The sequence below is a fragment of the Oryx dammah genome, unplaced genomic scaffold (assembly GCF_014754425.2).
Source record: "Oryx dammah isolate SB20612 unplaced genomic scaffold, SCBI_Odam_1.1 HiC_scaffold_18, whole genome shotgun sequence".
Classification (NCBI taxonomy): domain Eukaryota; kingdom Metazoa; phylum Chordata; class Mammalia; order Artiodactyla; family Bovidae; genus Oryx; species Oryx dammah.
Genome location: NW_024070202.1, coordinates 112,170,019 through 112,194,661, shown reverse-complemented (window position 1 = coordinate 112,194,661; position 24,643 = coordinate 112,170,019). Strand labels below are relative to the sequence as shown.

At 59.4% G+C, this 24,643-nt stretch overlaps 2 protein-coding genes across 2 annotated transcripts in view; both read right to left on the bottom strand.

Moving 5' to 3' along the window:
• Positions 1-3,214, bottom strand: part of ZNF862 (zinc finger protein 862) — a 35,885-nt gene extending 32,671 nt beyond the window's left edge. Inside the window, exon 1 of the mRNA XM_040260315.1 lies at positions 3,139-3,214. Within this exon, the coding sequence (XP_040116249.1) occupies positions 3,139-3,162 (24 nt within the window). The 5' untranslated portion in view covers positions 3,163-3,214. The remainder of the gene's footprint in view (positions 1-3,138) is intronic.
• A 4,339-nt stretch (positions 3,215-7,553) lies between these two features.
• The window catches only part of LOC120877873 (SCO-spondin-like), a 54,315-nt gene continuing 37,225 nt past the window's right edge, over positions 7,554-24,643 (bottom strand). The window contains 36 exon segments of the mRNA XM_040260306.1: positions 7,554-7,675; positions 8,323-8,473; positions 9,850-9,980; positions 10,220-10,280; positions 10,416-10,511; positions 10,822-11,039; positions 11,330-11,376; positions 11,483-11,625; positions 11,727-11,854; positions 11,953-12,155; positions 12,307-12,445; positions 12,857-12,973; positions 13,118-13,276; positions 13,548-13,826; positions 14,133-14,179; positions 14,432-14,556; positions 14,802-14,932; positions 15,900-16,067; positions 16,666-17,010; positions 17,180-17,226; positions 17,314-17,466; positions 17,738-17,984; positions 18,083-18,214; positions 19,055-19,222; positions 19,393-19,602; positions 20,099-20,254; positions 20,400-20,441; positions 20,982-21,205; positions 21,470-21,630; positions 22,185-22,351; positions 22,680-22,879; positions 22,982-23,078; positions 23,344-23,547; positions 23,849-24,019; positions 24,112-24,303; positions 24,416-24,462. Coding sequence (XP_040116240.1) covers positions 7,653-7,675; positions 8,323-8,473; positions 9,850-9,980; positions 10,220-10,280; positions 10,416-10,511; positions 10,822-11,039; positions 11,330-11,376; positions 11,483-11,625; positions 11,727-11,854; positions 11,953-12,155; positions 12,307-12,445; positions 12,857-12,973; positions 13,118-13,276; positions 13,548-13,826; positions 14,133-14,179; positions 14,432-14,556; positions 14,802-14,932; positions 15,900-16,067; positions 16,666-17,010; positions 17,180-17,226; positions 17,314-17,466; positions 17,738-17,984; positions 18,083-18,214; positions 19,055-19,222; positions 19,393-19,602; positions 20,099-20,254; positions 20,400-20,441; positions 20,982-21,205; positions 21,470-21,630; positions 22,185-22,351; positions 22,680-22,879; positions 22,982-23,078; positions 23,344-23,547; positions 23,849-24,019; positions 24,112-24,303; positions 24,416-24,462 — 5,329 coding nt within the window. The 3' untranslated portion in view covers positions 7,554-7,652.

The window sequence follows — 24,643 nt, the reverse complement described above, 5'->3', positions numbered from 1 at the left end:
ATAAGGACTGGGAAGAAGATGAAACAGGATAATGGTATAGAGTGACGGGGGAGTCTTTAACCTCTATCCATTCTTCTGCCAATGACAAGCAAGACACCCCACGCCCAATCCTATAGGCCAAGACTGCCTTTAATTAATAAATATCACAAAATAGCATCAAAGGAAGATTCTAGTAACAGACCAATAATACCTCACATGGACCCCTCATTCTTCCAGCTTTGAGCCAAAAGAGTGATATAAAGAATGGAACTTTCCCTGGCAGCTCAGACAGTAAAGAATCTGCCTGCTGCGCAGGAGAACTCAGTTCAACCCCTGGATTGGGAAGATCCCCTGAAGAAGGGAATGGCTATCCATTCCCGTACTCTTTCCTGGAGAATGCCATGGACAAAGGAGACTAGTAGGCTTCAGTCCATGGGACTGCAAACAGTCGGATACAACTGAGTGACTAACACTTTCACTTTTAGAATAGCACAGCTATTCTACCCAGGCCTTAGTTATCATCAGTCGTTTGCAATGCATCTTACATGTCTAGTTTGTTCTGTAATCACTTTATCTTTGAATAACATTCTCATTCCCCAAGCTAAAAAAACTGATACATCTGGAAAGGGTGTCCTTTTGATATCCTGCAATCAAGATTAGAATCAAGAATGAAATTTCCAGTCCCCAAGGGTTTCAAGTAGTGATTGGGCCTAAAAAGGATTTCCCTCATAGCTCAGTTGGTAAAGAATCCGCCTACAATGCAGGAGACCCCGGTTCAATTCCTTGCTCAGGAAGATCCCCTGGAGAAAGGATAGGCTACCCACTTGAGTATTCTTGGGCTTCCCTTGTGGTTCAGTTGGTAAAGAAACTGCCTGCAATGCGGGAGACCTGGGTTCAATCCCTGGCTGGAGAAGATCCCTTGGAGAAGGGAAAGGCTAACCAGTATTCTGGCCTGGAGAATTCCATGGAAGTCCATAGGGGTGCAAAGAGTCGGACATGACTAAGTGACTTTCACATTCCTGAAAAGGATGTAATATTTGTCTTCCACTTCCCAAAATATTTGTAGTTTTCTTTTCTCATAATAAAGACTAAGAAAGTCTACAAATGGACAGAATCACTTGAAATCAACCTCAAGTCACTAATTCCAATTTGCAATGCCAATTGTTTATAGCCCTTCTTCCCCACTACATTTTGCTTCCCCTGTCCAAAATCAGGTTCAGTTTAAACTAAACCTCAGATATTACCTGAGGGCAAGGGCCATTTCCTTTACTTTTTTGGTATCCCCTAAAGCAGGACTTGGGGCTTCCCAGGTGGTGAAGTCACTCAGTCATGTCCGACTCTTTGTGACCCTATGGACTGTAGCCTGCCAGGTTCCTCCATCCACGGGGTTTTTCCAGGCAAGAACACTGGAGTGGGTTGCCATTTCCTTCTCTAGGATATCTTCCCAACCCAGGGATCGAACCTGGGTTTCCCGCACCGCAGGCATACTCTGTACCGTCTGAGCCACCAGGAAAGCCCTCCCAGTTGGTGCTAGTGGCAAAGAATCCACTTGCCAATGCAGGAGCCGTAACAGTCAATGGTCAGATCCCTGGGTTGGGAAGATACCCTGGAGGAGGGCATGGCAACCCACTCCAGTGTTGTTGCCTGGAGAATCCCATGGACAGAGGAGCCTGGCGGGCTACAGTCCTTTGGGTTGCAAAAAGTCGGACACGACTAAAGTGACTTAGCATGGCACAGCACAGCAAAGCAGGGGTCCCCCTACCTCCAGGATCTAATGCTGAATGATCTGAGGTGGAGTTGATGTAATAATAATAAAAAGTACACAATAAGTACAATGTGCTTGAATAATCCTGAAACCATCTCCCACATCTGTCACCACCCTCCCCCCAACATTATTCCCCTCTGGTCCGTGGAAAAATTGTCCTTCAGATTGTCCCTGACACCAAAAACGCTGGGGACCGCTGCCCTGAAGTGCTTAGTATGAGGCTGGCAGGCAGGTCATCTTCAATCTTTCTTTGGTTACGTTGTTGGGCTTTATTGTCCTGGACTGTTTACAGGTTGTTACATCTGGAAAATGCATTGTGGAGAGGACTGAGTAAGGAAAAGATGCTTAAGCAAGGAGTAACTTCTTTTGTAATTCAAAGTCTTTCCCAGTCTTCCCAGGAAAAAGTACAGCATCAAAATACCCTCCTGATTCTTTCTCTCTTTTGTCTGTGGGGCCACCTTGCCACGCTTGTCCATGTTACCGAGGTGAAAAATGCAGGAGAGTTCCTGGAGGAAACTGGTCATTTCATATTTATCCTCTACTTCCAGAATCTCCGTCAACTTAAATCCCTAACCAAAAAGGCTTATTAAATGAGCAATTTTTTAAAAAGAAGAGACTCAATCCGCATTCGAAAATGTTTGCTGAAGACATTCCTCTTTGGCCAGAGAAGAAACAACCCTCAAGAACTAGCATCAAAGAATATCCAGAAAGATCTTAGTCCCCAAAGTCTGCCATGGTCTCCAAGTCAAAAGCATGCGACCACGCTGGTCTTTGCTGACAGACTCTGAGCTCTTAGCAATACTGCCAAACACACTTAACTCTATCTTCAAGCATTCTTCCCCATCTTTTCTTACAACTCAGCTTCTTGTCCAAAGCCTGAAGAAAAGTTTATGGGATATGCTTCTCAGAAATACTCAGATACTCCACGAAGTAGAAATTGGCAAGAAATACGCCAGATGCCAAGTCTTTTGCTTCTCAGCCCTTCCTTGGGAAGAGGCATCTAGGCAGGGCCAAGCCCTCACCCTGCCCTCCCCTGGCTCCCAGCAGTGGTGTCTTATCCAGCCTCAAAGCCTTAAAACACCACAGGCCTCTAAATGCTAACGTTGGGGAAAACGGGAAGCCCTTCCACTTTACTCCACTAAGCGGGTCTCCCACCCAGCACCAAAGGGGGCGACCACTCGGCAGAGCGCGGCTGAGCCAGCTGCGGAGGGAGGGAGCGGAAGGCTGCGCGGAACTCGCCCGGAGAGCGAACGAAGAGGCGGGCGAGCGGGCGAGTCCTTCCCTGCAAGGCTGGCTCATCTGCGCGGACTCCGCCTGTAGCGCCTGCCTCGCCGGAGCCCAGACCTGGGACCGACGGGAGGGGAGTGGCGGCCCCCGGGCCCTTCCAGGCCTACCTTCCCCGACTCCCTGGGCTCCATGGCCCCGCTTTCGGTGGCCCGTGCCGCCCCCGCCACTGCCGCCAGGCCGCCCCCTCCCCCCGCGGCCTGGCATGAGGAGGCCGCCACCGCCGCCGCCGCCGCCGCCGCCGCCGCCGCCGCCGCCGCCGCCGCGACCACCTGAGGGAACCCGGATTCCCGGAGGGGAGGGCGCCGCAGAGGGAGGGAGCGCGGCCCGGGACCGGCTGTGCCTCCTCTGAGGGGGCGGTGGCGCTCGCAGCTCCCGGAGAGGCGCGCGGCCGGTACTCGCGTCGCACCCGGCGAACCGCTTTACGGCAGCCCCCAGCCCGGGGCATCATGGGACGCGCAGTCCAGGCTCAGTAAGCGGCTCTAAGAGCCGCTTGTTGGCTTGGGGGATACGGGGTCTCGGTTGGATAGAGCGGTTCGCTCTCTACCCTCCCCACTCTCCAAGGCCCGATAGTAAGGGCAGAGTGCTCTGATTGGGCTAGTTCCCTCCCATTTTTGCCAGTAACTGCAGTTGCATAGGACTCTCCTGTCAGGGTGGTCTGAGGAATATGACGGGACAGAGGGTAAATACAGAATCACTGGGCACTGGAGCAGAAGCGTCCAGCCTGGCTTCCTCCCTATCCACCCGGCTTCCTCCATATCCGCCCCATTCTGGAAGCAGAGCTGGAGACCAGGGTTTGGTCCTGGAAAGTGACCCCAGAGAGCAGACCTTGGGACTTGAGAGGATTAAGCAGGGAAGAGGAAAAATTGATGGATGGATGCGTTTTCGAGGTCACTGCTGTGGGTATTGGGGGCTTCATTCCACTTCTAAGAATTATACAGAATGCCCCTCCCCATAATAGTCCATTGAACAATGGGAGGAGGGGAGCTCAGCATTCACCCATTGCTCCCATCCCCAGAAGTTGAGAGTTGCCCCAAGAAACGGTAACTGCACTCCGTCCTCACACTTGTACTTCTAGCTGTGCTTGTATGGAGGCCAGGTGGACACTCTCTGTGGTCAGAAAGCCCTGGGGCAGAAAGCAAAAGAAGCTTGAAAAGAAGCTGCTGCTGCTGCTGCTGCTAAGTCGCTTCAGTCGTGTCCGACTCTGTACGACCCCATAGACAGCAGCCCACCAGGCTCCCCCGTCCCTGGGATTCTCAAGGCAAGAACACTGGAGTGGGTTGCCATTTCCTTCTCCAATGCATCAGAGTGAAAAGTGAAAGTGAAGTCGCTCAGTCGTGTCCGGCTCTTCGAGACCCCATGGACTGCAGCCTACCAGGCTCCTCCGTCCATGGGATTTTCCAGGCAAGAGTGCTGGAGTCGGGTGCCATTGCCTTCTCCGAAAAGCAGCTATATACTGGCAAATCAGCACATGAACAAGAATGCTCAGCATCACTGGTCATTTGTTGTTGAGTCACTAAATTGTGTCCGGCTCTTTGCGATCCCATGGACTGCAGCACACCAGGCTTCCCTGTCCTTAACTATCTCCCAGAGTTTGCTCAGATTCATGGACGTTGAGTCAGTGATGTTATCTAACCATTTCATTAGTCATTAAGGAAATACAAATTAAAATTGCAATGCGACTTCATATCCACTGAATGGGTAATTTTTAAAAAATAAGAAAGACCATAACTACAAGTGTTGGAGAGGATGTAGAGAAATGAGCCCTGGTACATTTTGGGGCAGAAGTGGGGATGGCATAGGGACAGGGGAGGGAGATGTAAAATGGTGCAACCACTTTGGGAAACAGTTTGAAAGTTTCTTAAGAGGTTAAACTTACCATATGACCTAGCAATTTCCACTGCTAGGTATATACCCAAGAGAAATGAAAACATGACCACACAAAGACTTGTATAGGAATGTTTATAGCAGCTTTAACTGTTTATAGCATGAGTTTGAGCAAGCTCCAGGAGTTGGTGATGGACAGGGAAGCCTGGTATGCTATATTCCATGGAGTCACAAAGAGTCGGACACAACTGAATGACTAAATTGAACTGAATTGATAGCAGCTTTATTCATAGTAGACCAAAAAGAAGGAAGTACTCAACTGTCCATCAACTGATGAATGCGTTGATAAAATATGGCATATCCACACAACGGATTACTATTCAGCAACAAAAGGGAACAAGCTGCTGGCACATGCTGTAATATGAAAGTGTGAAAGGAAAGGAAAATAAAAATGGAGTTGGTATTGCTAAGAGAGCTCTTGAAAATGGAGCTGAGAGGCCATTAAGGACATGTGACTTATTCATTTCTCAGCCTGAGTGGAATCTGATCTTTTGACTTGTTGGCTTGGGGAATACAGGGTCCAGAATACCTGCCAGAAACTCAAGAAACACCAGACCCCTACCCTAAAATAGGATCATCTGTTTGCTTCTGGGATCCACGGACAAAGCAATGTTGCATGCTATTTTAGTTAACAATAATTGTTGCTGCCATCAAGCCATCAACAACTGTAGCCACAGCTCCATGTGTACCCTGAGGGGATTCAGGATGGAGGAAAACAGGGTACTGACCCAAATAGTTAAGATGCATAGGTAAGGGATAATTTCAATGAACCCAGACTCTTGCATCTTCCCATACATAGAAAAGCACTATAATCATTAACTGGAGATATTAGTATTTTGTGATTAGCAATAATCAGTTGATATTCAACTACATTTTTAATCCTCAGAAAAATCTTCTATATATTCCTCCACTGTCTCAGAGTTCCTCAGAGCTGTGTGAGAGGCTGTCTCCCAAAACATAGTCCTCAGTAAGGGCTCCAAATAAAACAGGCAATTTTTAGGTAGCGTATTTTTCTTCCATTGACAGGCCTTCTTTAAAAGGACTCCTGATTCTTAGTATTAGTAGTGCGCTCAGTCGTGTCTGACTCTTTTTCAACCCCATGTGTAGCCCACCAGGCTCCTCTGTCCATGGACTTTTCCAGTTAAGAATACTGGAGTGGGTTGCCACTTCTTGCTGCACGGAATCTTCCTGACCCAGGGACTGAACCCTTGTCTCTTTCATCCTCCTGCATTTGCAGGCAGATTCTTCACCACTAGTGCTACCTGATTCCTCATCAACAACTATTTTCTGACTCACATCAGACTCAATCCACTCTCTCCAAGCAACTTTAAACAACCTCATGGCTCTTTGTTTTTATTAGCCCCCAAGTCTTTCTTTTCCGCAGAACACTCCTTCAGGGTTACCCATATCCAAGTCTTTTGAATTGTAATTCTTAAGGTTCCCAATAAATTTATTTGCAACCTCCTGCATTATTTCTTTTGCTTGACAGATGAATCTCAAAATCATCATGCTAATACAAAGGAGCCAGACATTTATATGAAGTCTCCAGAACAGACACATCTCAGTTCAGTTCACTCACTCAGTCGTGTCCGACTATTTGCGACCCCATGGACTGCAGCAGGCCAGGCTTCCCTGTCCATCACCAACTCCCAGAGCCTGCTCAAACTCATGTCCATAGAGTCACTGGTGCCATTCAACCATCTCATCCTGTCGGCACCTTCTCCTCCCACCGTCAATCTTTCCCAGTATCAGGGTCTTTTCCAATGAGTCGGTTCTTCACATCAGGTGGCCAAAGTATTGGAGCTTCAGCATCAGTCCTTCCAAAGAATATTCAGGACTGATTTCCTTTAGGATGGACTGATTTGATCTTCTTGCAGTCCAAGGAACTCTCAAGAGTCTTCTCCAACACCACAGTTCAAAAGCATCAATTCTTAGGCACTCAGCTTTCTTTATAGTCCAACTCTCACATCCATACACGACTACTGGAAAAACCATAGCTTTGACTAGATGGACCCAAAGGCACATCTACTAAGGTACAAAACAATTTAGTGATTGATTACCTGGGCCTGGAGGTGGAGAATGTATCATAAATTGGCTTGAAATGATGCAAATATTCTAAAACTAGCCTGTGGTGATGTTTGTGTCTGTTTTCTATAAAAGTCAAATTTTATAAAACTGTGTGTGAAAAAAAAAAAAACTTTGTGTGTTTTCCATAAGTCATTGAAGTGTAAGCTCAAAATGGGTGACAGGATCTAAATTACATCTCAATAAAACTTTTCAGGAGGAAGAGAAGCAGGCCTCAGCGTGACTGTACCTTGCATGGGAAAGCCTGCCCGAGCTGCAGCTGCCATCAGATGGGGTGAGGGATGGGACCTGGGGCCCTAGAGATGTCTTGTACCAGAAATCTTAAGACTTTACATCCAGCTGCTAAAGATGAGGAATCTGAGGCTCAGATATGGAAAGTGACTTGCCCAAGTTCACTAGCATGAGCGATTCACAGAGGCTTCCCAGGTGACAGTCCTTGTGCAGGTCCAGGCCAGGGCTCAGAACCCACCCTTCCACCCCCGCACTCCCCAGCCCACCTCCCCTCCCCTCTGAATCCTGGGATGCAGACTCTGTACACAGGCTTGCTGCCAATGTCACTTTATTTGAACTAGAGCAGGGATGGGGGGGGGGGGGGGGCGGGCATGGGAGGAGGGGTCATGACGGCCAGTGCAGGCCTCATCCAGCGAAGCTGTCAGCGCTCTGAGAAATCACCTCCTGGAGGACAAATAAAAGGGAGGTGCGCTGTCAAAAAAGGCAGGGTAATCGGGCTGGGAAGGGATGGGGCTGGAGAGAGGGAGGGTGCTGAGCAAACTGGCAGGAGAGGAAGGGAGAACCGCCAGGAGGAAGACCTCGGTCACGGTGAGCTTCTGCCCCAGGCGTTGTCAGCGCCCTTCCATCTCTTTCTCACCCGCCACACTGTGTGGTGGCCTCGGGTTAACGTGTACCAGGTGTTTATAGAGAACCTAGCACATCGCGTACAGCCTCTCACCAACTCCTCCCAACAAGCCTGTGCGGATCGTGACCCGGGTGTAAAGATGAGGTCATGGAGGCTCAGCAAGGAAGGAAATGGATGAGCTGGGATTCGAACCTGATACGCCTGGCCCCGAACACCTGGGCTTAAGTGTGATTGGAGAACAAACCAACAAGAATGCTAAGAAGGGGAATGGAGCAGAGCAGAAGGACTCGGAGGAGGAAATTCCCGCGAGGAGCTGTCGGGTAACTCGCCCGGCCTGGCCAGCTCCTGGCCTCAGGTAACCCCCGACCCTGGCCTCAGCCACGGCCCGGCCCCGGCCCCGGCCCCGCCCCTCAAAGACCCCGCCCACCAAGAACCCCGCCCCTCCGGGAGCCCCGCCAAAACCCACCCTGGCAGGCGCTGCACTGGCAGCTGTGAATGACCGGCAGCACCACCAGCTCTGTGCTCCCGCCGGGGCAGCGCAGGTTCAGGATGCGCACTGGGTTCTCAGGGTCTAGGCGGTAGCTACAGCAGTCACACTGACTCTGCAGGTACGGCTCCTGGGCGAGAGGGAGGGGGTGGCTGAGCTGGGGAGGGGCAAAGAGGAGTTTGCCCAAGCCACCTGCCTTCCCTGGCCTTTCCTATCCAAGAAGAGCGGGGTACAGGAAGAATCAGATCCCAAGATCTCAGCTCCCAGACCTCCTCACCAAGTAGGGAAGCCAGGTGGGGGCGTGTCATCACCAAGCCCCCAGTTCTCCAAGAAGCCCACCTCCTCTATTCCAGGCCCCACCCGTCTGAGCATCCAACAACGAGTGCTTTTTAACGCGCTCATCACTGCATTCTGGTAGCAGGGGGGAAAAGGCACAGGTCTACTTCTAAGTCTAGTTGAAGAGGCACAGTAGTAATTTCTGAACCTACAAATAATGAAGTCCTCAACTGCACAGTCCAATCCTAAGTGCAAAGTGAGTTCTCACTCCGAAGCAGGCACTCTTGCTTTATGATTATACAATAACTCTGTGAGTCCTACTGAACGTTTAATTTTATGTGTAATCCTAACTTTATTTTTAGGTAGGTCATACATTCACACAATACCAAGTTAAAGATCTACAAAAGAAAAAAATTCTTCCTCTGATTTTATCCCATTGTCACTTACTTTTTCCTCCCCAGAAAAAAAAAATTAACTGTTCTCTCCTCACTCTGTGTTTTTTTTTTTTTTTTAAAAAAAACCCAAAAGTTATTTGAGAGGCATTTCCAGAAGGTTTCAGGAGTGCTCGGGGGAGCAGGAGAGTGGCCACAGGTTGAGGACCAGGTGGGAAAGCACCTTTGTCTTCCAGGCATAGGTGACTTTGGCCAGGTGGGCTGAGACAGGGCCAGGAGCCGAGTGAGGCTCCACTCTGGCTGGATGCTGGCCAGGTTGGAGCCACAGCTCTCCAGGCTCAGGGCTGGGGAAGTCAGGGTGACACAGGGCTCCTGAGGAGGTCAGCACCAGGAGGGTGAGCGCACAGCGGAGCTCTGTCTCAGTCTTCTGGGCAATGTCCAGGACAAGACTACCATGGATAAAATCTGCCCTTCAGCCTTCACTCACTGTATCACGGGTTAACTCAGCGCCTCCCTGCCTTTCTCTGTTGTCCTGGCTGGCCTGTCTTGAGGGGTACAGTGGGCCGAGAAGTAGGTGCCAGGGGTTGTGCGGGGCTACAGTAGGGAGGAGCGGGACAAAAGCTCCAGGAGGGGCAGGAGGCAGGCAGCAGGCTCCAGAGCCCAAGCCCCACTGAGGTCACCGGGCTACCTGGCTCTGATCAGCTGCAGGCCTGGGAGATGACTCTGTTGCTCGTGTCCCCTGGGCTCTGCCTGGGTTCCGGGCTCGCAGCCACAGGCCCTGGGGGTCTGCCAGTTGAGCCGCCTCCCTGAGCCGGCAGGCCCCACGCCCCGTGCTCACCTCAGGCAGGACGTTGGTGCTGGACGGGCAGTGCCCGCTGCAGTAGCTCACTTCCACCTGCTCTAGGTAGCAGGCGCCCTTGGTGAGATTGCGAAGCTCTGTGAGGTGCCGGCAGGAGACGGGCTGCTTTTCTGTAGGGGAGGGGCAGGGCAGAGAGCGGACCATGATGAGGGGACTTCATGAGGCAACAGAGCGTGGACCCGAGCAGGGCAGGCTGGGTGGGGGTGGCCTGGTATTGTGATGCAGTGCCCGGGGGTCTTCACTCTGCTAATCTGCATGGTGGGCAGGACAGGGGAAGGCGGCCTCCCCAGGGGGTGGGGGTGGGAGAAGGGCCCAGAGCAGGAAGGAGGTGACCCCCGTCCCGGCGTACCCGGAGCCTCCTGGCGGCAAGTGGGACAGCAGCTTCCAGGCTCCTGCACGGCCACCTCGCCCTGCAGACAGAGGGGGCACCCCAGTCTGCTCAGGAGGAAGGCCCAGCGCCCCACACTGCCTGCTTGAGGCCCTGAGACCACCCTTCGGGGAGGGACCCAGGAAGGAGCCCGGGGCCGTGGGGCTCAGGTGGGTACCTGGGCACAGGTGAGCGGGGGGCAGTGCTGGGTGCAGACACTCTCCCCGCTGATGCAGCGGCAGCTCTCACAGGCTTCCTGCCACTCGGATCCCGGCTGGGGAGGGGAGGGAGAATTTGCTCTCCACACTCCCCTCCCCACCACAGACTTTCCTGTTACCCAGCCCCCCACCCCGAGCCCACCCAGGGGCCTGGCCAGGGCAGTGGCCTGAGACCAGCATCAGCAGCAAGGGTTTTGGGAGGGAGGTGGGCCCCTGGGGGCCAGAGATGGTCCAAGTGTGTCAGCCGCTGGCCAAGCTGCCTGCTGCTGCGGGTCCGGGTACAGGGGTAGGAGCCAGGGACAAACCAGTGGCCCAGAGCCCTGGGTCAGGAAGGGCCAGGGGGCGCTAAGGGCCACAGTGGCTCACCGGGTGGGGGCGCCCATGGTGCCAGCACTCGCAGAGGTCCACAGGCACGCAGGGGCCCTCCTGGCTGCGGAAGTGCCCGCGCTGGCACACACAGCCCGGGGCCTGCCTCCCACTGCAGTTGCCCTGGGTCTCCGTGGCGTTGGGTTCCCGGCACGTCTGCTCACAGGGCCCCAGCTCCCCGGGGGCCGCCTGCTGCCACGTTTCTCCAGGGGGGCACTCTGCCAGGGAAGACCACCCATCCCACCACTCAGGTCAGCCCTGGGTCCAGCCTCCACCCTACCCTCCCACATTGGACATCCCGGGTCCCTCCCCGCTCCTCAGCACTGCCCACTCGGCTCCAGCAGCCTCTGGGTCTCCAAACCCTCCTCTCTGCTCCTATCCACTCTCCCATATAGTAGTGGGGCCCAGCTTGGTGGCTGGGGGTAGCACAGGCCCCTCTCCCCTCATCAGGGGAGCCTGGCCTTGGCTTTGGAGGGACCAGCAGGAACCTGGGCAGCCCGCATCTCACCCTGACAGTCAGTGAGGGAGCAGCTGAAGGCTCCACCTTGGCAGACGCTGGGAAGACAAATGCTCTCTTCAGATGCCCGCCATGCCCTCCTCCCCACCCCCATTCTCAGCACCCCACCCCCATGCTCTCCCCACCCACACTCCCGGCCCTCACCAGTGGGTACAGTTCTGGGTGAGCAGAGTCCCTGGGGGCAGCTCTTGGTGCTGCTCTTCAAGAGTCAAGGTGAGGCCCCAGGGCAGAGAGAGCTGGGTGCAGGGGCACTCGGCAGGGGGCACACATGTGCCATTGTGCAGCAGCTGAGGCGGGGCAGGTTCGAGTTACATGTGACCACCACTCCTGCCCCCCCCCACCAGCCTGGTCCCCCACTCGAGAGTCAGGGCACAGTGCCCGAACCCACCTGCCCTCTGGGACAGTCACAGCCAAGCTGGCAGGGTTCCTGCACGCAGAGGGTGCCAGGCTGCAGATGAGAACAGAGGCGCGGGCACGAGACAGTGCAGGCACTGAGTACCTGGCCGGGTGGGCACTCTGGGGGTGGAGGGGAAGAAGAGAGTGAGGTGGAGTCCAAGGAGGGTCCTCAGGACGGGCCCCAGGCTGGGCAGGCACCCACCACCCTGAGCACTCACCAGGGCAGGGCTGCAGGTTACAGTCCTGCCGTTGCTCTGTGTCCTGGGCCTGGCACAGTGCCCGCCCAGGGCCCTCCTTGCAGCTCCGATGTCGTTCGGTGGTGCCCCCACCACAGGGAGCAGAGCAGTTGCTCCAGGCTGACCAAGGCCCAAGGGTTGGACACTCGTGGGAGGAGCACGCCAGGGACCCGTTGACACAGGTGCTGGGGGCAGGGGTGTACAGAAAGGGCTCAGAGCTCTGAGAGTCAGGGTGAACAGCCTTTGCTCCCCAACAATGCCCCATAACCTTGAGCTGGCCCAAGCCTCCCACCCAAAGCTCCCCGTCCCCATGTGGCCATTGGAGGGCAGTCGTACCAGTTTCTGCAGTCCAGCCACACCACCTCGGCCGGGGCCAGCGCCCAGGAAGCATTGGGGCTGGGGAGGCCACAGCGGCAAGAAGACACAGGCACACAGCGCCCATCCTGTACCAGTTGGCCAGGGGGACAGCGGCAGCCTGGGAGAGAGGGTGGGGGGACAAGCAGGATGTGGCAGGCGCACACGGGGAGCCCTCTCTTAGCAAGAGGGATTCCAGGGCCTGGGGCAGCCCTGGCGTGCCCTTCCTCCGGCCCCTCCCACAGGATCTGGCCTCTCTAGGCTGCCCCGTGCGTGGAGACCCCCGCCCCGGGGACCTCTGAGGCTGCCCCAGAGCACCCCTAAGACATGGCCCGTCTTGACCAAGGCTCACTCAGGCAGGACCCCCAGCTGGTCACCAAAAGTGACACAGGGATCCACTCTGCTGCCCTGTAACTCATGACCCAGCCGTCTGCCCGCCCCAGGTCACAAGCTCTTGGTCACATCTTGACTCTCAGGAGGCAGTGGGGTTCCCCACAGTCCCTGGGCCGAGCGGTGGGCATGGCCTGGCCACCTGGGCGACATGGTCCCTGCAGACACTCCACACGGTCCCAGAGGTCGATACAGCTTCTTGGGCACTGGTTGGCACAGTCAGGGGTGGGCACGGTGTCCTGGGCCTCGCAGCTCTCTCCTGCAGACCAGAAGGTTGGAGTCTGACCTGGGGTGTTCTCCAGTCCCCAGTCTTCCACGGGCACCTCCAGGGGCTGAGGCAGCAGCCCCCACCCCACCCCAGAGGCCACATCCCTGGCCCCTTCTTCAATGCTGGGGCCATTACCTGGGCAAGGCCCCATGTTACAGCCCTCAGTCTGAGCCCATGGCCCCCGGCAGCCTCCTCCAGAGGGGCTCCCGGCCTCTCTCCAGCGCAGCCGGAACCCCCCACTGCAGGGCACCTGGCAGGGGCTCCAGGCCCTCCAGGGACCCCACTGACATAAGTCTGGGGAGAGAAAACAGGAGTCAGTACCCAGGCCCACCCCCCGCCCCCTGGCTCCCTCTGCAGCCCTGAGCCCCCTTCCTCCTCTTCCAGCTGCTGCTGCCCGATCCCAACCTCAAATCCAGCAGACCCTGGAGTCTAGCAGGAGGATGAGCCGGCCAGCTAAGGGCCGTCGAACAGACAGGAATAGCGGAGCCCAGCCCTACCCAGCCAGACCCCGCCCTTTAAAGCCCCACCGGCCAGGCCCCGCCCCACGTGGCCCCGCCCCCATCACCTTGGCAGGCTCCAGGGTCTGGACAGAGGCGTTGTTGGCTGAGTGGCACAGTGCAGAGGTCTGGGTCCCCAGCCCACGGCCTCCCTGTCTCAGGGTCCAAACAGAGGCGGTGGCGGTGCTGCTCTGAAGCCAGCGTGGGGGCTGAGGTGGGGGACAGGCCAGCTGTGTCCTGGGGCCAGCGCTCTTCTAGGGCAGTCCTGGAGGCAGGGGCCAGCAGGCCAAGGGGCAGGCAGGGCCCACAGGGTGACCACTCAGACCAGCCGCTCAGAGGCAGAAGACCTAGGAAGGGTGGCATGTGAGCGTCCTTTCCAGGGACTCCCCCCGTCAGACCCCGAGACCACAGTGGATGGGGAACAAGAGGCTCGTATTGTGACCAAAAAGTTCCGGAAACAGGAGAGCCGGAGTAGGGGGACCAACCATCCTGGTTTGTCTGGGACTGTCCCAGTCCTAGAAATGAAAGTTCCAAGTCCCACTCCCACTCAGTCCTGGGCAAAAAACCACCCCCACCCAAGTCCTGGGCATAAATCCAGCCCCCTACCCGAGTCCTGGAAAAAGAGGGACAGCTGGTCTCCTCGGTCCAGTTACCTTGACAGCCTTGGCTGGTGCACTGTAGCTCCCCGCGCTGGCATTCACTGTGGGAGGGGCTGGTCAGGGTGGGCTCCGGGAGGCAGGACCCAGCCCAGAATGGTGGGTTGGTGGGTGTGGGGCTCATGTTGGGGTAACCTGGGCTCTGGGCTCATTTGGAGCAGGGGGAGGCTGGGACCTTGGGGCTTTGCTTGGCCTTCTCTGCAGGGGTCAGGCCGCCCTGCAGAACCCCTCCTCCTCCCTGGTCCAGTGCCTGGTTCTAGGCCTCTGGTGCCACCTCCCTCACCCTCAACACTCACCACTCTTTGCAGCCCAGCTGCAGGCGGTCCCCAGGGGCCAAGGTCACTCCAGCTCCTTCGCCTGAGACGTGCTGGCAGTTACACTGTTCTGGGGGTACACAGCCTCCAGCCTGCTCCAGTAGCCCCTGTGCAGAAGGGGACAGGGGACAGGGCCCTGTGGCAGTCATCTCGTCGTCACCCTAATGCCCACCCATGCTTGGCCCCCAGCAGGTGCCGTGCGTGCTGCCGAGTCAATGGTGTGGGCAAACGGCCGCCTGGCAGAATGTGCAGTGCTATCCGGATGAGAGGTTTGGAGGGGAGGGGAGGAGGTGCGGGAGAATGGACAGGAGACTCCTCCTCCTGGGGCGTCTCCCCTGGCTCCACACCTCACCTCGGGGCAGTAGCAGCCAGGCTGGCAGGGCGGCAGGTCTTGGCAGAGCCGAGGACTCAGGTATGTGGCACAGAGTCCTGTGCAGGGGGAGCCGCAGGCCTGGAACTCGAAGGGAGGCACGCAGCTGTCCTCTGCAGGGGGAGGCAGGCAGGCAGGCAGGCTGGTGCGGGGTGCAGCCCAGAGATACTGTCTGCCCCCCGAACCCAGAGGGCACAGTGCGTGGTCCCATCACCTCCCCTTGAAGTCACCTGGTAAGAGTGCAAGATACTGCCCCCCTACGGTAGTTAAGGACAGACCAGTGTTGCCCCATCCATGCCCACTCAGTCCCTGTAGGCACCTCCAACTGTTTAGACCCAGGAGAGCCAGCGAGCCGCAGGAGGTTCAGGCCCTGGCATGTAGCTCCCGGGATTGGCAGGTGGGAGGCAGAGGGGTGGAGACGGAGGGCAGCTGGAATAAGAAGTGGGCAAAGACCCACCATGCCTGGGGCAGCTACCAGTGGACACAAAGCCACAGCTGGGGGGCTTCCCTGGTGGCTCAGTGGTAGAGAATCCACCCGCCAAGGCAGGAGACATGGGTTCAATCCCTGGTCTGGGAAGCTCCCATGTGCCAAGGAGCAACTAAGCCTGTACGCTACAACTACTGAGCCTGTGCGCCAGAGACCAAGAGCTACAACTACAGAGCTCATGCGCTGCACCTCCTGAGGCCCGCGTGCCCCAGAGCATGTGCTCCCAGCATGTGCTCCCAGCAAGGGAAGACACCTCAATGAGAAGACCGAGCACCGCAACTAGAGTAGCCCCCGCTCGCTGCAACTACAGAAAAGACACACACACACAGCCACAGCTGGGCCTGTGGCTACAAAGTGGGAAAACCACGGTGAAGGCTTGTGGGGCGGGGTGGGGGCGAGCACCCGAGGGTGAGGCGGGGAGCAGCTGGAGCAGGGTCCCAGCCAAGGGCAGGGTCTGTGCAGCCACGGGCAACCCCTCTGAGGACCTGGGCACCCTGAGTATCACTCTAAGAGGAGCTGGTGGTGCCCCCTGGGGATCCCGGGAGGCCCCTGCCAGGGTTCGTCTCCCCAGCTCCTGGCCCCCAGGGCCTCACCGGAGCAGTTTCCAATGAGGCAAGGCCGGAAGTGGCCGTCCAGTCGAGTGCAGGGGGGCCCCGCCCCGGCCCCCCCGGGCGCAGGTCGCTGGTGTCGGTAGCGCTGTTGGACTAGCACCTCGCATGAGCACCGCGTCCAGCCACTCCAGCTGCTCCACACACACTCCTCTAGGGACCAAGCAGGGCCAGGGCTCAGCCAGGGGCCTCTCTGAGCTCCCCAGCCTCTCTCCCACCTGCCCTCCCCTCTCATCCCAGCCCCAGCCAACACCCTGAACAGGCAAAGGGCCAAAGGAAGCCAAGAATTCCGAAAGGTCTAGCTGGCGGGCTTCCCTGCCACCCAGCAGTGAGGGTCACATGCCACAGGGCTCTAAAGGACTGATGGTGAGAAGAGGGAAAACACTGAAAAAAGTCTTGAGAAGAGGTGCGTGCATGCTCGGTCACTCAGTCGTGTCTGATTCTGTGACCCCACGGACTGTAGCCTGCCAGGATCCTCTGTCCATGGGATTCTCCAGGCAAGAATCCTGGAGTAGGTTGCCATGCCCTCCTCCAGGGGATCTTCCCAATCCAGGGAGCAAACCCAGGTCCCGTGTGGCTCCTGCACTGGCAGGCAGATTCTTTACCACTGAGCCACCTGAGAATCCCTTGGGAGGAAATAGACGTATGTTTTGGGGAGATAATCTGGAAGTTGGTCATAATAATAAACATTCTCTGGATCTTGCGCAGGTAGGAGACACAGAAGGGGGCTTCGCTTCTGACGCACACTCACCCAGGCAGGGCCCTGAGTAGCAGGCCTGGGTGTCCAGGTGCGGGGAGGTACTGTTGCAGGCAGGGTCAGCCTCAGCCAGCGGGCAGGGGCAGGACGCATTGCGGGAGGCCAGGCCCGGGCCGCAGCTGCGGGAGCAGGGCCCCCAGGGGCCCCAGGAGCAGGCGTCTGGCAGCACCGGGCAAGGCCACAGCCCGCAGCGCTGGCTCTGGGCATCGGGGCCCAGGCAGGGGGAGCCCCCTTGGGGAGGGGCCAAGGCCACGCAGACCCGGGTGCGGACCTGGTTTCCGCCTCCACAGGAGACAGGGCAGTCAGCCCAGGGGGACCATGGCGTCCAGGCCCCCAGCCCTGCAGGGAAGTTAGTGAAATCAGAGGAGCAAAGAGGCAGAGGGTTGGACGGGACCCTCAACACACAGGGGCCGGCAGTGGGCAGGAGAGAAACACAAACAGAGCTGATAGACGGAGGGCGAGGTGGAAGGCTAGTAAGGCGGCGGGGTTTGGGAATGACCCCCCAGACCTGCACACTCAGCGTCTTCGCATATGATGCCCTCCGGGGTACAGGAGCTGAAGGAGGAGCCCAGACTCAGGGACGCTGCTGCCCAGCAGGATGGCACCCTCCCGTCTGCCCCCCACCCCTGCCCCAGAGCTTACCACCGCTGGCATCCATCCTGCAGCCAGCTGTCCCCCAGGGAGCGGGGGCGGGTGCCCTGTAGGCACAGGGGCGGGCACAGGGGCTGAGGGCAGGGCTGGCTCTGGGACTGCTCCTCCCGACACTCTGGGGCCCACGAGCCCGATGTGGAAGACCTGGGTGGAGCCCCGGGGTGGAGAAGGTGAGAGATGATCCCGGGCCCTTCGTCACGCCTCCCACCGCCCCTGGGGAAGCCCAGGGTGGGTGTGGAGGTGGCTAAGGAAAGGCAAGGATGACCAGGGACCAAAGCCAAGGCCAGGTCATGGGGTGGGCACAAAGTCACCGGCAGGGAGAGGATCCAGGAACCCCGGCAGTCCACGAGGCCGTGTCCAGGCTACAGGAGGCCCCGGTGGAGCAAGGTGACAAAGGCCTGGCACTGCCCCATACCGGAAGCGGCTCTGCTGCCCTGCAGGCCCACATGAGCGGCTGCAGGGACTCCAGGCTGACCAGCGGCTCCAGGCGCAGTGGGCAGGAGGCGGGCAGGGCTGGGCCGTGCAGGAGAGCTGCCCAGCCCGGCACGTACAATTGTTGCAGGCCTCCTGGTGCTGGCTCCCCGGGGCCCAGCTGTGGCCCTGGGCATCCGTGCACTCGCAGTGCCCGAGGGGCACACACGCACCGTCCTGCTCCAGGGACCCTGAGGGGAGATGGCCCACCAGAGCTGATGCCCATGCCCCAGGGCCCCCCTCTGCCTTCCCGCTGAGCCACCCTGCCGTGCCCTAAGGGAGCACCTACCCTCGGGACAGCGGCAGCCCTGCTGGCAGGCCTGGTCTTCCTGACACACAATCCCCTCCTGGAGGTCTGAGCAGCGGCGGGGGCAGCGGTTGGCACAGCTGACCACCTCCATACCTGCAGGGCAGCCCTCCTCTGGGCAGATGGGAAGACCAGAGTCAAGAGGCCCTGAGCCCTGGGACTCCGGAATCCTCCCCCTGCCCCATGGGGGCCACCCTGACCTCCGTGAAGCCGTTATGACCTGTCCCTCCCCCAGGCTCCCCAGGAAACCTGGGGTCCTGGGGAGACCCTGGGGGTCCTGGGGACACTCTGAGTGACAGTCAGTTCCTCTCACTGTGAGTGCCCAGCACCTAGCCTTCTCCTGAGAAGTGTTTGCTGAGATGGACTGAATGGGTGCGTCTAAAAGCCAGCATTCTCACCTATGTGGCTCCTTTGTGTTCATCCAGAGAAGGATGGAAGGGATGGGGGTGGTCATCAGTGTGGGGGGTCACCCTAATAGAGGTGGTGGGCCTTAGAGTACAGGGTCCATAGGGTCAGTGAGCTTGGAAGAACCAACTTCAGAAGGAGCTGGAGCTCGGAGTGGGTGGCGGGGGTGACAACCTGGCTGGCTCAGTGGACCTCCCAGGCACCAGGTACCTCAAGACTGTTATCCTCAAACCCCCTGAAACTCTTGACCGGGTGGTTCCAGGAACTGAAGCAGGGGGGTCACAGCTGAGAGGATGAGTTCTAGTCCCAGGTGGGGGTGGGCAGTGGGGGCGGATTGGGCAGCTCAGCCCTGGCCACTGGGAGTCCTTGCCCAAAGCCCAGGCCCCACCACCATCTGCCCTTGCAGGGCTTGGTTTCCTTCACTGGCCGATGAGGTAGCAGCCTGCCCCCCACCCACACTGCACAGTGACGTGGGGGGTGAAATTAGAGGAGGGGGTGGGGAGAGCTTCGCAGGGAGCAAGGGCAGGAGGGCTATCACCACTGCCGTACCACAGGGCGCGGGATTGCAGAGCCGTGCGTGGTGCCTCTCCCCAACACAGGGAGCACCGCCGTTCTTGGGTGGGGGGCTCGAGCAGCTGCGGCTCCTCAGGGACCGGCCTCCTCCACAGCTCCGGTCACACCAGGACCAGGGGCTCCAGCGTGACCAGCCTCCTGGCACTGAATGGGTCAGAGAAGGGCCGCACGAGGGGTCTGGCTCAGGCAGGGACCCCCACGTGTTCCCCGAGCCTGGGGCGAGGTCCCATGCTGGAGATGGAAGGGACCGGGGTGGGGTGGGGCCCTGATGCTAAGGAAGGGCAGACCCGCCAGGCGCTCACCGCCCACCGCACCTGGGCAAGCTCGCAGGTTGCAGAAGCGGCGTTCCTGGTAGGCTGTAAGCACGTCGGGGCACCAGTGTCCGCCGGGCCCTGGGGGGCGGTAGGCCCGCAGGCGGCGCTGCTGGCCCACCCCACAGCTGCGGGAGCACGGCTCCCACGGGGCCCAGGCGGTCCAGGAACAGTTCCCAGCCACACAGCTGGGGCCCGGGCACAGGGGCAGCTCTGCGGGGGGCACAGGACGCTGCTGAGCTGCAGCCAGCCCCCGACCCCCACCCTCCCCGCCCCAGCTCAAGTGCCAACCTCCTCGGCCAGGGCTGGCTATACCCATCCTTCCCCTCTTTCAGATCTGACTCTGACAGTCGTGTGGCTTTGGCAACCGGGCCTCAGTTCCCCTCTCTTGGGGCAACAGTGGCGCAGAGCGGGGAGACAGTAGTCCCAGACTCCCAGGGTGGCTGAGGGATTTGGATGGGACCTTTGTTAGGGGGGAGTGTTTGGTACCCACATGAGTGAGGATGGGTGGAAGGTGGCAGGGCTCCCCAACAGCTGTTGGGGTTCACAAAGAAGGCCCAGGGTCAGGTTGAGAACTCCGTATTTGCACAAAGAGTACTAGATGTGGGGCATGGGGCTGGATGTTGGCTGGGGTTAGAATGACGCGTTAGAGGGGAGGCTCAGGGTCCAGATCCGGGGCAGGGTCAGAGGTCAGGACCGGAAGGCGCACCTGTGCAGGAGGGTAGGTTGCAGGGGCGCTCCTGTGAAGCGGCACCCCCAGTGCAGTTCGCCAGGCAGAGGCGGCTGCGGCTGCGCCAAGCGGGGTGAGCCGGATCTGTGCAGGTGCCGGAACAAGGGGACCACGGGGACCACAGGCCCCAGCCACCTTGGGTGGGGAGAGGAGACCCCCGAGGAGTCAGCCCTGGGCTCCTGCGCTCGAAGCAGGGCTGGGGACGGAGGAGGCCCGGGGCTTGCTCTTCCCAGAGGGAGGGGTGCAGGGAATCAGGGTGGGAACCTGGGGGGTCTGATACCTGGAAGGCCTGTCGCTGGCTCCACTGTGGACCCTGCAGCCCCTGTGCCAAAGGAAACCTGCTCAGGAGTGTTTCCCAGACAGTAGTGCATGAGGCCCAAGCCCCAGGGCCGGTGGTCAAACCTGTCGCTCTCTGGTTCAGCCCAGACACCCCAGGCCCCAAGCACAGCACCTGCTCACGGTAGCAAGGCCTTTGCTCAGGCCACACCTGATTCCTGGCATCCCTTCCTCCAATGCTCGTCTGAGTCCTCTCCATCCCTCAGACCCCCTCAGATGCCACCTCCTCCAGAAAGCCCTCCTAGACCATACCCCTAGAAGAATTCTCAACCTCCCCCATTTTCCCGAGCACACGCACTCTCCTACAGGGCACACCCCCCATGCCAAAATGGGTTATCCAAGCTCCTGGACTCCAAGGTCAGGGTCCTCACTCCCCCACCCAACCCCCAACACACATTCGGCAAGAGTTCCAGAAATTTGGTTGAATGTGTCTGAATAGAAGAGAAATGCTAAGCTAGACCCAGAGTGGGGACAGGGATGGACAGACAGGAGCCAGACGCCTCAAACCCCGCCCTGCTTCCCTCACCTGGGCACTCCGGGCTGGGGCAGTGCTCGAGGTCCCAGCGGGGCCCGCGGCAGCCCTGGCCACCAGGAGCGGGCGTGGGGAGCACACACTGGCGGCTGCGGGTGCGGGTGCCCAGCCCACCACAGGAGCGGGAGCAGGGGCCCCACAGACCCCAGGGGCTGAAGCCCCCAGCATCCTTGGAGCAGGCCCCCACAGAGCAGGATAGCTTCCCATGCGCACAGGAGCTGGGGAGAGGGTGTGAGGATGAGGGGCCAGCAGCTCAGACCCCAGGAGAAAGGGGTGCGGGCAGACACAGCCCCCAAGGGCAAGGAGACAGAGCTAGGGTGAGCCCAGGGTCAAGTGGCCAGGGCTGGGGGGAAGGAGTGCAAGGCCACCCAGGGCCCCTCGACACATCCTCTCACCCCCTAACCCTCAAATCCCCCCCAAATCCTCTACACTCTCATCATCCCCCTCAAATTCCCCCCACCCCAAATCTCTCACACCCTCACCAGTTGTGACAGCCTGTACGGAGGCTCTGACCCGAGCCCAGCTCATCGCCAGGCCCAAGAAGCTGACCGTTCTCTCCCAGAACAGACAGGTAAGCCCCCGGGTCAGCGCCAGCAACTCGTAGCCCCTGCAGCCACGAGGTGGTGAGCACACAGGGGCACTCCTAGGATGGGGGAGAAAGTGCAGAGACACGGGCTGGAGCCACCTGCCAGGGGCCAGTCCTGCCCCACCCCCAACCCCACGGACATCCTCAGAAGTGGGGTGGGGAGGAGACAGGTGGGAAGGATGCTCTGGACAGCTCTGGGCCCTAAGACTGCACTTCCAATAGCAAGTGGGACTGTGTATCTGCGTCAGGGAGCTGACCATGAGCAATGTAAGGCTATGGCTTGACCAGAGCTGGCCAGGCACCTTCCCGATCAAAGCACTTAGCCAGGATGCGGCAGGGTCAACAGAGGCCATTTACAGGATGAGACCCGCAAGAGGGGAGCGAGGGAGGCGGAAAGGGCCTTAGCCAGGAACAGGGACACCTGCGTTTGAGTCTAGCTGTGCTGGGAAACTGTCCCCTGACTCGGTGTGTCCCTTCCCCTACCCGGGGGCTCAGGGTCACCAGCTCTATGTCAGGACACTTAGAGGCTGTCCAGAGGCCATGGGGTCTGCAGAGGTGAGAGCTGACGGGGGAGGGGAGGGCCCTGGGCTTCTGGCAGGGGGAGTCCTAACCTGGACACAGGCCGAGCGGTGCAGGAAGGTGCCCTCGGGGCAGTGACAGCCCTCCTCGCAGCCAGCAGAGAAGCAGCCCACCTGCCCGGTGATGTGGGCGCAGGAGAAGGGGCACCCTTCGCTGGGCTGGCACTCGCGGTACAGACGCCCGGCCGGGCAGCCTGCCTCTGAAGTGGACCCCGAGTGAGCACCTGTGCCACGCCGCTCTCACAGCCTCCTGTGCCCACCTCCGCTCACCCCAGTGCCCATCCCCTCCAGTGTCCCCCCAGAGTCGTGCAGACCACACCCTCCCTGGGCCAGGCCCTGGGTCACACCCACTCCTACAGCCTCCCTTCCCCCCTACATCTGCCTGCTTCCTCCTCTGTTTGCCTACCACTGACCTGGGTGAGGGGTGGCATGTGGCGATGGGGTGGGAGAGGTCAAAAGGCAACCCGTGAGTCAGGGTCAAAGGCCAGGATAGGGATCAGGAGTGACAGGGCCTGGGCCGGGGCTCACCTCTGCAGACCTGGGTGCGGCAGGTGCGGCTCTGGCGGGCAGGCCCGGGGCAGGGGGGCCGCGGGCAGCGGCGGGAGCGCAGCTGCTCCCCTCCACCACAGGAGACGCTGCAGTCCTCCCAGGGGCCCCAGGAGCCCCACAGCCCCGGCCCTGAGCAGGCGGGCACCTCCTGGCACTGAAGGATGCCCGCCACGCAGGTGCTGGGGACAAGGGTGGCCGTTAGAAGACAGGGCCCTGCCCGCTTCCCCCGGGGCCCTCCTGCCTGGCTGGCAGCCCACGCCTCCCTAGCGCTCTTGGCTCACCAGTTGTCACACGGCCCCGTCACCACCTCGCCGGGCTCCAGGCTCTCCCAGGAGCTGAGCCCAGACCCCACGGAGCGGTTCTGGTTCTCAGGGATCCCTGAGGGCACAGGAGGGGGGGCAGGCGCTTCAGACGGCTCAGCCCATCACCAACCCTGCTCAGGGCTCTACCCCACTGTCTCCACCCATGGGGACCTGGGTCTTGGCAGGTGGAGGACACAGAAGCCCCAACAGGTACCAGCCCTGGAATGTGGGAGTTGCCCATTCCCGTCCCGCAGTCACAGGCTGGCCCCCATGGGCAAAGTGGCAGGGGCCAGGCGGGAGGGCACTGCTGTGCTCGGGGGCAGGTTGGGGGAGGCACTGACCTATTGCTCCAGGCTGGTACTGGCAGCGGCACTGGGTGGGGGGCACGCAAAGGCCGTCCTGGGACAGCTGGCCAGGGGGGCACCCACAGCTGGGCTGCTGGCAGCCCGTCGAGTCTGGCTGGCACTCGACCCCAGGGGACAGGTCCTCGCAGGAGCGGGGGCAGGGCTGCCCACAGGGGAGAAGATCCTGGCCACCCGTACAGTCTGCAGCAGGAGGAAAGCAGAGAGGGTGGGTTTTGGGGGGGGGCCAATCCTGGGGGGGGTGCGTCCCAAGAGTTGGGTGACCAGCCCTCCCTCCATGCCCACCCCCTGCTAGGACCTTCACCTGCCCAGTTCCATGGGGTGAGTGCCCTAAGGGCTCTCCCCCAAAGAAAGTGGCAGGCATGTGTGTATGCGGTGGCTGGGGGGGGGGGCGGTCAGATGCAAGGGGTCAAAGGTCAGAGGTAGCATCTCCCTAGCCTTACAAGCCACCACCACCACCCGCCATCTCCACAGAAGTCCTCACCTGTGCACTGAGTGGAATTGCCCTGACAGGGGCGACTCTGCCTGTGGCCCCCAGGGCAGGGCCGGCCTCCCTCAGAGGTGGGGGGCCAGCTACACGCTCGGCTGCGATGGGACTGCCCCAGGCACATGTCACAGGGAGACCATGGTCCCCACGGGCTCCAGGCTCCATCCACTGTGGCAGAAATACAAAAGCATCCCTTTGCCTTGGGAGGCCCGAGAGGTCCCAGCCCACTGGGATTGGAGCCGCCTGGTGGGGCGTCTCACCTGGGCACTCTGGGGGGCTGGTGCAGATCTCCCTCTGATGCTGGGCCCCCGCCTCCCCTGCCTCCCCGGGGCATGGGGACCCGCCATGCTGTGGAGCCGGGCAGCTGCAGGCCCTGGAGCGGGTCCTCATCTGGCCCCGGCAGGGCTGGGAGCACTCCGTCCACTCCGACCACGGGCACCAGGCACCAGGCACTGTGGGGGTAAATGGTGAGCCCTGGGGTGCAGCCATCCCTCCCCCGGTCCCAGCCCTCCCTGCGCCCCAGGACACTGCTTTTTCTCACCTCGCTCTGAGCAGGGTACATACCTGGGCAAGGCAGGTCTGTGCAGGTGAGCTGGCCCTCGGAGCAGGTGCTGGGCGGGGCACGCAGGCACAGAGAGAGAGGGCAGCTCACTCGCATCGTGGCCTCCACACATGCCCTTCCCCATCTGCCTCCCCTTCCCCTCTCCCCAACCCCCAGCCTCTGAGGTCTCCGTCCCCCTCCCTACTCTCCAGCACCTCCAGCCCCTGCTCCCTGACCCACTCCAGGCACAC